This window comes from Capra hircus, chromosome 13 (assembly GCF_001704415.2).
Source record: "Capra hircus breed San Clemente chromosome 13, ASM170441v1, whole genome shotgun sequence".
NCBI lineage: Eukaryota > Metazoa > Chordata > Mammalia > Artiodactyla > Bovidae > Capra > Capra hircus.
In genome coordinates this window covers 7163147-7175229 of record NC_030820.1, presented here as the reverse complement: position 1 = coordinate 7175229, position 12083 = coordinate 7163147, and the positions used below count along the sequence as shown (strand labels likewise).

Below are 12083 nucleotides of genomic sequence, written 5' to 3'. Positions count from 1 at the left end.
CCCTGTGTCTTGACTGTGAACACAGGCAGTGTGGCCTGGGAAAGCATACAGCCTTTGCAATCAGAAAGACATGAGTTAGAATTCTAGGCTTGCAATTTACTGGCTCTGTGACCACAGACAAGAGATTTAATCTTGCTGGATCTCAGTTTCCCCATCTAAAAAATGGGTTGGTATGAGAATTTTATCCAGCATGTGAAGTATTTAGCACAGTATAAATGTTCAACAATAGTTAGGAGTTATTAATATTATTATCATGGATTCTAACAGTATTAAGTGAGCCTCAGATAGCACAAATAAGACATTTAATAATCTATTGTGTTAGTTTTAAAATATAAACATAAGATCAGTATTGACAATAAGCTATTCTTGCTAATAATAGAAGGTCAGTGTAAGACATTTTAGATTGGTATTTTTAATAATTTAATACCAAAGAGTTAACTGTTATTTTAAGACATGCTTTTTTAGCTGCAATCACAGTTTTCTCCACAGACTTGTGTTTTGCTGAGTATTATGACATAGAAAGATTACAAAATTCAATCTGATTTGGAAAATGTAATGTTTCATTTATTAAATCACAAATGACCTAAAATCCAGGCAAATGAATGACTACATCACAAAGAATTAGCTACTTTTCGGATTTTTAAAATAATGAAACTAATGAAGCAGATGAAATGAAGGTGGCTTTTGCAACAATGAAGAATTTTCTTTAATTTTATGAAACTGATTCACCTCATGACTCTTTCAAGTAGCCAGGATATATCTAAAATATGAGTGCAAGAGTTTGTGATTTTACAAAATTTCTCTTTTTTAACATAGACAAATGTAATAAATTCATCCCATATTGGTCTAATTTAATGGGTGTCTTTTACACAGAAGAGCACAAAAAGTGATTTGCTAATATCACAGAGCAATTCTATAGCAAAACCATTATTTAACTGGGGTTCCTGCTACCTGTGAAAGTGAAAGCATTTAAGTCTCCTAAAGTTGTGTTGAAAGTTAAAGCGTTAATCGCTCAGTCTTGTCAGACTCTTTGTGACCCCATGGGCTGCAATCTGACAGGCTCTACTGCCCATGGGATTCTCCTGGCAAGAACACTGGAGTGGGTTGCCATGCCTTTCTCTGAGGGATCTTCCCAACCCAGGGATCCAACCCCGGTCTCCCACACTACAGGCAGATTTTTTACCATTTGAGCCGCCAGGGAAATTGACTGTATTTTATTATGACAGCCATCACTTACCTGGCTATGTCATATACTCGATCTGCAATCCGACTTCCAACCTGACAGATTACAAGAGGGAATGATGTACAAAAGGAAAGATGAGTATGTTTAACAGAGAAATAACACTTTTCCCAGTAATCAACAAGCCATAAGTTACTTATATTTCAACATGCTGAGTTCCCTTTATCCCTTTTTCAATTTGACCTCAGCAACTTTTAAAATTCTGAATGAAGTGAAGTGAAGTGAAGTCGCCCAGTCGTGTCCGACTCTTTGCGACCCCATGGACTATAGCCTACAAGGCTCCTCTGTCCATGGAATTTTCCAGGCAAGAGTACTGAAGTGGGTTGTCACTTTCCTCTCCAGGGGATCTTCCCGACCCAGGGATTGAACCCAGGTCTCCCGCAATGCAGGCAGACGCTTTACCATCTGAGCCACCAGGGAAGCCCCAAATTTTGAATAGGAATTCTGAATAGGAACATATAAATAAAAATAACCAAGGAAACACATTGAGTTAATTACCTCAGAAGTCAATTCAAGGAAAGAAGACTAAATTCTGTATATCTATGACTTTATATTTCATGTGCTGCACGAGTGCAAAGACAAAAAGCAACAGGATACCCTAACTTAAAAAAAAAAAGCAACAGAAACATAACAAGCATATCATCCACAGATATTAGTGTGAGGTGCGTGAAAGTGAAAAATTAGCTGAGGACTATTACAGATCAATGTATAAGTGATCATTTAATACAACTAATTATTTGTTAACTATTAACAAATTTTGTGGAATTCCTAAATGAATAAATAACTTTTCTGAGCAACATCTACAAATTAGAAATCAGCCACATTTAAAGAAACCTCCTCAATCCCAACCCAATTTAAAAAAGGTCATAAGGCAGGTGCCTCCTTTTGCTCGGCTAGCTTCATGCAGCAGGAATAAAGATGTGGGAGACTAATATTCCCCACATTCCACTCATTCCCTGGTAAACATCACAGTTTCTACAGGGACTTGAAAGTTCAGAACAGAATATATGTGTATTTTCTTTGGGAGGTGAGGTGGGGAGGAAGGGTAAGGGAGAAGGGACAGCAGAAGTCTTTTCCCAGATGAGTCCACTTTGTGCATCATTACTGATATGAATACCTTTTGTTTATGATTTTAAAAGACTCTCGTATACTTTCTCTCATTTATTCTAGTCCTAAACAATGCTGAGGGCTCAGTCAAGTTGTAATCCAGGTGCCCTTCCTGAAAGAGAGGGTCTGGAAACTCACATCTTCTAAATATTTATATGTGTCATCCTGAGAACAGAGTCAGTCATCCGATCTGGCCAGGACCTGCACAAAGTTCTGTCCAAAACAAGAGCTCAGTAAGTGTTGGCTGCAATGGCTTCAAAGGGCGCATCACACTTGATTTCAATTTTGGTCTATCCCTGAAGAAGCACTTACATAGGCCTGAGCTCTGTGCTGCCTGTTCAGAGAGTAGAAACTGGCTCAAGTTCCTAGTTCACCTGAGTAAAGAGGAAGAGGTCTCTCAAACCAGCACAGATAAATCAGAGATCTTAATTCATCTTCCTAAAAGATGAATCAGATTCCATCACTTCATTGCTGAAAACCATTCAACAGCCTCCCATTCCTCTAGACTCCAGAGCTAGAGAGAGCTGGCCAAGAGAAAAACAATCAGAGCCACATGAGCAACTTAAGATTTTCCAGTGAAAGTGCTGAAAGTGTCACTCAGTTGTGTCCGATTCTTTGTGACCCCATGGACTGTAGCTCACCAGGCTCCTCTGTCCATGGATTTCTCCAGGCAAGTGGATTGCTATGCCCTTCTCCAAAGATTTTCTAGTAGCCATCTTAAAAAGAGTAAAGAAGTTGATTTTCACCCAAAATATCAAGAGTTTCAACGTGTAATTAATATAAAAATATATTAAGGAAATATTTTACATCCTTTTTCCATATTAATTCACTGAAACCCACTGTATTTTACACTTACTGGACGGAGGAGCCTGGTAGGCTGCAGTCCATCAGGTCGCTAAGAGTCGGACACGACTGAGCAACTTCACTTTCGCTTTTCACTTTCATGCATTGCAGAAGGAAATGGCAACCCACTCCAGTGTTCTTGCCTGGAGAATCCCAGGGACGGTGGAGCCTCATGGGCTGCCCTCTATGGGATCGCACAAAGTCGGACACGACTGAAGCGACTTAGCAGCAGCAGCAGCAGCACATCTCAAAGGAACATTTCAAGTGCTCAAAAGCTGCATGTGGCCAGAAATTACCACATGGAATGTACAGCTGAGATAGAGAAGAAAATCCAAAGTTCTTACCCATTAAGGCCCTCCTGACCTGGACACTCCCTTACCTCCCACTGGAGCTTTCCTGGAGGCCTTGACAAGGCCCTTTTGGCTTAAGGGCCTCTGGGTTCGTCTTCCCCTTTACCTGCAAAGCTTTCCCCCGACATCTCCCAGATCCCAGCCTAATTAATTTCTTGCCTCGTCGTGTGCCCCCGACCAGCGAAGTCGCTTTACTTCTTTACTTCACTACCTGGCTTTACTTCATTAACTGAAATTACGTTTCCGGTTCACTGTCTCGTCTCTCACAAGAATGAAATCTCTTGAGGGCAGCGGTCTTGCTTTGCCCCAGGTACACCTGTAACTCAAGTATTAATACTATCTGCCGAGGACATGAATGAATGAATGAATCGCACCTTGCAAACACGGGCGCCCTGCCCCTGCGCGATTACAGCAGAGGCCCAGACAGGCAGGGCGGCCTCTCAAGGTCACACGGCGAGGTGGGGGCGTTCAGGTCCTGGCCGGAGCTCCGGGACCCGAAGTCAAGGCGCTGAGCCACCCTCCGCGCCGTCTCGCAGACTCACCTCCTCCTTCAAGTAGTCGAACTTCATCGGCTCCGGCTGCCGGGCCGCCCAGTTCTTTTGCTTCCTCTTCAAATCCCGATCGAAGATGTTGAAGGCTTTGGGCGAGGCACCACTCGGGGAAGAGGCGCCAGAGGCCACCGTCCTGAGGCCGAGGTTCTTCACGGGGACCCCGGCCGCCGGCAGCCGCCGCCACGAGAACCGAAGCGGGGTGAGCAGAGGCATCTCCAGCGCCTACACCCCTAGCCGGCTCGGTTATCGAGCGCATGCGCCAAGGCTACGGCAAGGACGCCGGAGCACTTCGCGGAGGGAAAGCGGAGGAAGTTTGGCCCAGTTCGCGTGCCATCACGGCGGTGTGTCTCGCAGAGGATTGTGGGTGTGGGGGCCCCATGTGACGCCGTGAGAGGATTCGGAGTCGGTGAGTGGAGTCGGGCTCCAGGAGAAGAGGGACAGAGCCAGTGTACGACAGGTTCTCCGGGTTTACGAGCCCAGCGCTTTTCCTCCTTGCCTTCACGACCCCTCTCCTCAAGCTTCTTTGCTCCTCCTCCAGATCGTGTTGAGGGACTTGAGCCCCGAAGCGTCTCTCTGAGGTTTGGGAGCTGGGAAGGAGGTCCTAGTTGCCTGGTGTTCCCGGCGTTACCGGGTGGGTAGGAGGGGCAGGTGGGCACCGGAGATGAGGGCGGGCGACCGAGATGAGGTCAGGTCGCCTTCCTGTCTCCGAATATTTGCCGTAGATCAAGTGCTTTCGTTCTCAACATCTATACGCTTTATCTCTGATAGTTGAATGAAATATTGTTTACCCCACAAGGCTGTTCTGAGGGTCAAATGTTTAATGGTGCGTCATAGTCAAGCCTTGCTTTTGGAACAAAACACTGCTACTTTGTATTTGTTAACTAGAGAGAGGCTTTACCTGGTTCACAAAGGGTGGTCATATACAAAGAGGGGGAACTTTGTGAACTAAACCTGAATTCATTTGGTTCTGTTAACAGCCTGGTCGAAGTAAAGGCTGTTCGGAATAAAACGAAGTCAGGATTAACGGAGAGAATGGGACCAGAATGTGAAAAAAACAAATAAGACCGACTGAGACTTAAGGATATTTTAATTATATTAGCTTTTACTTGTAACACATACACATATAAAGTGGAAATATGGGATATCTAAAGGAGAGCAGTTGGCTAGTAATCATTTGCCTCCCTCCATAAAGACCTGAAATTCTGCTTGGTTTTGCCTTAAGTTTATTTCTTCAAATGCTGTACTCAAAAGAAGATTTTCTGATAGTTTTTCTTTTCTGCATGTGACTCAAGATTTGTTAGGAAATGAAATTAGAGCTCTTTTATTTTACTTAATGTAGCTTAGAATATAGTATTGTGAATTAATATTTTCCCAAAGCATCTTACTTAATTCTGTTACTGACCTTTCATTATGATTTTATTTTTTAGTATTTGATTTCTTCAGGCATTTGTCCAGTTACACATTTAAAAATGGCATCTAAACAAGAAATCATGAGTGACCAACGGTTTAGGCGGGTTGCAAAGGACCCAAGATTTTGGGAAATGCCAGAAAAGGATCGAAAAGTCAAAATTGACAAGAGATTTCGAGCAATGTTTCATGACAAAAAGTTCAAATTGAATTATGCTGTGGATAAAAGAGGACGTCCCATCAACCACAGCACTACAGAGGACTTGAAACGTTTTTACGACCTTTCAGATTCTGATTCCGATCTCTCTGATGAGAATAATAAACCATTGAGTCAAAAGAAAATGAAGAAGAAAAAACCCCAGACTATAAATGAAGTAGAATCAAAAAATCTTGTTGAAGATAAAAAGAAAAAAACCAAGAAAATTCATCAAAAGGATTCTGGAAATAACAATGATTTGGATAACTCTGAGAAAATTCAGAAAATGAAAACATCATGCAAATCTAAGAAGATAGACTCAGTAAGTCCTGAGAAAGATAGCAAAGAATTTACACAAAAAGGTACAAAAGGGGAAAAAAACACTGTTCAACGTAGCACAGACTCGTTTCCCAAAGAACAGCTAAGAACGGTAGACTCAGGCACCTCTGAGATTGTTCCGTCTCCCAAGGTCAAGTATTCTGAGACAAAAAGAAGAAAAATGCAATCAGGTTGGTTTGAAAGAACTAAGGAATCTTTGTTTTTGTATTGTTTATTCTTATGCTGGTCTTTTAAAAAGGAAATATGTGTAATAAGTATTTTCATAGCATCATAGGAGTGGTCAGATACTTATTTGGAAGTATAAAGCTATGAAAGATAATACACCATAAGATAATTTTTTATTTGATGCCATAATGGCTAGAAGAGAGACAAAAGTATGAGTCTTGAGGCTAAACCAGTGATTTTGATTTGTGGTGAGCACTAGTGACAGCTGTGTTCGCTAACTAGAAAAAGTGTCACATGATCTCATGATGGGGTAAGAAGAGATGTATCTGAAGAAAGAAAGTAGAGTGGGGTACTCAGGCATTGCTTCATTTATTCAACTACTTTTAGTAGCAAATATGTGGCAGATAGAACATCAAGACATGATTCCTCCCATCTTAGGGCTACTGCTAGTTTAAGTGATGCCTGTGCAAAAATTAGAGAAACATACACCCTTCTAGACCCACAGAGCTTCCAGTGCTCACAGCATGGTGAGGACAGTACCTGTGAGGGAAGCACAGGCTCTTTTCCTTGAAAAGACACGCTGTTGCTGCAGGTTGTGTGGCTTGGTGATTGGAGTTTGGCTTTGATTGTAGCCCTTCTTGACCCTTTGAAAATCAGCTTTTGCAAATAACTGCTTGCAACACTATGCAATAGCCCTGATCTGAAGCAGTACTGTCCAATAGAAGTCTATAACTTTGGATATTCTATTGGACCCATTAAAAAGAAACCGGTGATTAATAGATACATGAATATATTCTATTTAACCTAATATATCAAACACTATTTCAATATGTAATCAATATGAAAATGTAATAGGATATTTTACATTCTGTTTTCTTACTATATCTAGTTGGATGAACTTTTTTGGGTGCTGTTACCATATGTGGTTGCTGGCTACCATATTGGATAATGCAGATATAAAGTGGAGGAAATCAAAACCATAATACATAATAATTTTAAGTACCGTAGAAGAAAAGGCCTCAGACTTTGGAGAAAGAGGTCACTCAAGATAACAGTAATTGGTAAAATTCATAGGTGAAGTGCTATTTTGGTTGGAGTTTAGAAGAATTACATTTGGAATCCAGAGTAGCCTAAATGGAAAGAACTTTTTGAGCAGACGTTTGATTGGGCTTGTTGAGAAGAGATGAGTATTCCTATTTGATGAGATAATAAGATGTCTGAAGGGATGAGTGAATAATAAAGCTAGAAATGATTATTTGATGCGAAGTAAGAAATGTCTGATTCTAGTTCATGTTTACAAGTTTTCTAAGCTAATTAGAATTATCCTGTCTGGCAGCAGAAAATTTTGAGTATTGGTATTGCTGATCATTGGTGTTGTAATTGAAAACTGGTGATGTTCAGATAATGCAGACAAAGGGTGGTTATGGTGTCAGTACCCTAGCAGGGTAGGCATCGAGAAGAGACAGAAACGTCTTGACAGGCCATGGTCACATGGGGAAGGTAGGAAGTATCAGGCAGTGGACAGAATTTGAAATAACAGGGACTGAGGGGTTAGGAGTGAGATCTCATTCCATTTGTAGAGGAACCAGGCAGCAAACTGAGGTATAGGGAGAAAGGATGCAAGTCTGGTTACTGAAAATGGAAAATAAAATCAGATTGGAAATAGTAGCAAGGTTGGCCTGATGCTACATTTGTGAGCTATGTTAGTCTAGCTTGCTTTAAATTTCAGTAGATTTAGGGTACTGGGTTAATATTATTTTACGTTATCTTAAGTTTCTCAATAACCATGAGAAATTAGGTTACATTACTTAGGAAACAAGGTTAAAGTGATTTATGTGAGGATACACAGACCTGTAACTCAAGTCTTTGAGTCTTTCTGCCCCACCTTGTTGCTTGCTGTAATTTTCATTGGGTCCTCAATCCAGAAAAAGCATTATCTCTAAGTAGAGATTAAGTGACTCCACATATCACCATCTTTTGCTCATTATTATTCATCACTTACCATTCCAGCAACTGCTATATACAAGGGGCTTTTTTAAGTGCTGTGAGGTAAAGGTGATGTGAGGAGCTTCAGTTTGATATTACATGTCATTTTAAAATGTTCCCCAGCACTTGTGTGCTTAAGAATTTAAGTAAATAATTAGACGTGTGCAAAGAACGTGGACTGTAGCCCTGTTTTGAAATTTTAAAAATGGTAACGTAAGTCATTAGTGAAAGAACATGCAAGTGAGAGTCTCTCAGTCATGTCTGACTCTTTGTGACACCATGGACTGTATAATTCTCCAGGCCAGAATACTGGAGTGGGTAGCCATTCCCTTCTCCACAGATCTTCCCAACCCAGGGATAGAACCCAGGTCTCCCACACTGTAGGCAGATTCTTTACCAGCTGAGCCACAAGGGAAGCCCAAGAATACTGGAGTGGGTAGCCTATCCAACTGAGCTGTCAAGGAATCCCTTAAATGAGTTATGATACATCCAAATATGTCTGTGACAAATGAACATAGCTCACAAATGTAGCATATGACCATTTACAAAATAGGTTACAAAATTGAGTAGATAGTATGACCAGCTACTTAAATTAGTGAGCATATTATAGAAAACAAATTTACAGAGTTACATACCAAAATAACCAGCCAGTTACTTCTAAATGAAAAGTTACTAGTCATCCTTATTTTCTTCATTAAACCATATTTTTTTGTTTTTCTTTTGTAATCAGAGGAAAAATAATATAAGCATTTAAAAAAAATAGGTAAGTAAGTAGTATTTGCAGTCGCTACCAGAGCAGTGCCATCTAGAAACAGAGGCAGTTAACTTATTTTTGTATTCCCTCATTGTTTATTTAATAGCTTATTTTTGTTTGTTTCTTTATATCCCCTCATTATTTAAAATAAGATTTTGTACACAGTGGGCCTTGAACAAATATTTAGTGAATGAACAAATGTTATATGAGTATACTTGATATTGTCAAAAATATTAAAATACTAGATCATTTAATTTGTTCAGTTTGTTATACGACCCCAAATGTGATATATGTGTACCACTGTTAAATGTGAGACGATATCTTATCAGGTGGTATTTAAACTTTTTTTATATTAATAGTTACGTGGTTCAACATCTTAGGGGGGAAAAGTAACCACCACATCACAAATACATGAAATCTGTGACTTCAAGGATATTGTTTAGAACAAGCTGCTCATTTTAATTTTAAAAAAATTCAGCTTCATGAAAAATGTCAGTGATAGGCAAAAATCATGAAAATTACATGATGATAACTGATGCTTAAGAGATACTGCAATACTAGATAGAAATGTGTTCCCAAGGTGTTATTTTAAGCAAGTTGTTTAAAAATGAATTCTGATGCTTATCTCTTACTAATTTACTTTCATAATTGTGGTAGTTTTCTGATCCTATTTCTAGAACTTAGGTTAATGCCCTTTTTTGGCTTTTTCACATCTGCTGGTTATCTTTTATGATGCCCCACTCTTGTGATACTGAAATAAAGCTTAGTTCCTACTCTTTCTCCTAACAAAACTTCATTTGGTTAGGCATGAATTTTGCTGAATTTATATTTTCCTTTAGTCTGCTTCATGGAAATTATATTTTTACTGGATTTGAGGTCAAAATAACTTGGATTTAATATAACTCATCGTTTACATTTTCTTAATTTCTCCTTTGACCTTTTTGCAGTGGTTCCATTCATAATGGCAAGAGACAGTGATGGTCATGAAGACTCAACAGGTGGTAAAATGTTTGACAAAGATGCTCTGGAGGAAGATTCAGAAAGTGCTAGTGAAACAGGAAGTGATGAAGAATCTGAAGATGAAATTACAGGCATTTGTAGGGCTGCTGCTGCTGATCTTCATGATGAAGAAGATGATGATGATGATGATGATGATGATGGAGGAGGAATTGAAAATGAGGAGGAAGATGATAGTGAGGATGATGATGAAAGTGACAGTGGCCCTGATCTTGCGAGGGGCAAAGGAAATATAGAAACCAGTTCTGAAGATGAAGACGATATGGCAGATTTACTTCCAGAGGAATCTGGTTTTGAGCATGCTTGGAGAGAATTAGATAAAGATGCTCCTCGGGCTGATGAGGTAACCTTTTGAATAAATAAGATTATTTTGTCAAGAGTACAAGTAGCTGTTATGTGTGGTAGTATTAATGTAATTAAAATAATAAGGAAAAGCTTTATTGATAAATAATACTCTTGATGGTGATTCTGGTTAAAACTTCTTGATACAGAATGTACCTATATAAATGTCTGTTCCAGCAGTTAGGGGTGAATTTCTATATAAATAATTAGAAGTCGTGAAATTTTTAGAAAATTGTTTTAACTAGAAGTGTGTATCAGTTCCTACTGTACCTATTAGAAATGCTATAGATTAATATATTAAACTTTCCTACTCCCTCATGGGTGGCAAAATAGCTTAATAAACTTGGTAGTTAAAGAATCAGCTCATCCTTATGTTCTGATTCAAGAACTAAGAACCAAATAAGAGTGCTTTTCTGTTAGTGTTGCTCATCTGAAGTTTCCTTTTACATACTGAAATCACTTAGATAAATGCTATATTAATGATTTCAGGATAGGCATTATATTTACTATCTTAATTTTGCAAGCATTGGAAATGATATAGATTACATAATAAGTAATTTTTGTCATTTTTTAGATTACGTGTCGATTAGCAGTTTGCAACATGGACTGGGATAGATTGAAGGCAAAAGATTTGCTGGCTTTGTTCAATTCATTTAAACCTAAAGGAGGTGTTATATTTTCTGTAAAGGTGAGAATTTACTTCAAATTTTGAAGTATTTCTAAGCGTTCTAAGTTAAATCCCTTTTTTTAATAGTCATAGTTTTCCTTTTAAGGAAAATAATTAATCTGAAAGTTGTTCCAATACAGTTAGACACAAAACTGATGAAACAAGTATGAAGGTAAGAAAGGAACAGGTAAAATTATTGATCGGTTATATGATTGTGTTTAATTTTGAAAACCAAAGTAATCAGTTGAAAAGCTATTATAATAAAGCTCAGTAAAGGGACAGGGTATAATTCATTACTAACATTAACAAGTAACATTCTATTTTTACTAACAGCAGAAATATATAAAAATCTTACAAATTATCTTATAAACACAACCTATGTGAAGTAAGCTATCAGTTCAGTTGCTCAGTCATGTCCAACTCTTTGCGACCCCATGAATCACAGCACGCCAGGCCTCCCTGTCCATCACCATCTCCCGGAGTTCACTCAGACTCACATCCATCGAGTCAGTGATGCCATCCAGCCATCTCATCCTCTGTCGTCCCCTTCTCCTCCTGCCCCCAATCCCTCCCAGCATCAGAGTCTTTTCCAATGAGTCAACTCTTCGCATGAGGTGTCCAAAGTACTGGAGCTTCAGCTTTAGCGTCATTTCTTCCAAAGAAATCCCAGGGTTGATCTCCTTCAGAATGGACTGGTTGGCTCTCCTTGCAGTCCAAGGGACTCTCAAGAGTCTTCTCCAACACCACAGTTCAAAAGCATCAATTCTTCGGCGCTCAGCTTTCTTCACAGTCCAACTCTCACATCCATACATGACCACTGGAAAAACCATAGCCTTGACTAGACGAACCTTAGTCGGCAAAGTAATGTCTCTGCTTTTGAATATGCTATCTAGGTTGGTCATAAGTGTTCATCCAAGGAGTAAGTGTCTTTTAATTTCATGGGTGCAGTCACCATCTGCAGTGATTTTGGAGCCCCCAAATATAAAGTCTGGCACTGTTTCCACTGTTTCCCCATCTATTTCCCATGAAGTGATGGGACCGGATGCCATGATCTTCGTTTTCTGAATGTTGAGCTTTGAGCCAACTTTTTCATTCTCCTCTTTCACTTTCATCAAGAAG

General features: G+C 39.4%; 2 protein-coding genes across 5 annotated transcripts in view; one reads left to right on the top strand and one right to left on the bottom strand.

Annotated features, from left to right (window-relative positions):
- The window catches only part of NDUFAF5 (NADH:ubiquinone oxidoreductase complex assembly factor 5), a 32717-nt gene extending 28348 nt beyond the window's left edge, over positions 1–4369 (bottom strand). The window contains exons 1-2 of one of the 2 annotated variants that reach the window (XM_013968413.2): positions 4083–4369; positions 1238–1278 (exon numbers count right to left, since the gene is read on the bottom strand). In XM_013968413.2, coding sequence (XP_013823867.1) covers positions 1238–1278; positions 4083–4304 — 263 coding nt within the window. In that variant the 5' untranslated portion in view covers positions 4305–4369. The remainder of the gene's footprint in view (positions 1–1237; positions 1279–4082) is intronic. The other variant, XM_005687824.2, reaches the window with a different exon arrangement.
- The window catches only part of ESF1 (ESF1 nucleolar pre-rRNA processing protein homolog), a 62722-nt gene continuing 55007 nt past the window's right edge, over positions 4369–12083 (top strand). The window contains exons 1-4 of one of the 3 annotated variants that reach the window (XM_005687820.3): positions 4369–4497; positions 5519–6203; positions 9886–10298; positions 10872–10985. In XM_005687820.3, the coding sequence (XP_005687877.2) occupies positions 5561–6203; positions 9886–10298; positions 10872–10985 (1170 nt within the window). In that variant the 5' untranslated portion in view covers positions 4369–4497; positions 5519–5560. Of the gene's footprint in view, positions 4723–5518; positions 6204–9885; positions 10299–10871; positions 10986–12083 lie in introns of all 3 variants that reach the window. The other 2 variants (XM_005687822.3, XM_005687821.3) reach the window with 2 other exon arrangements.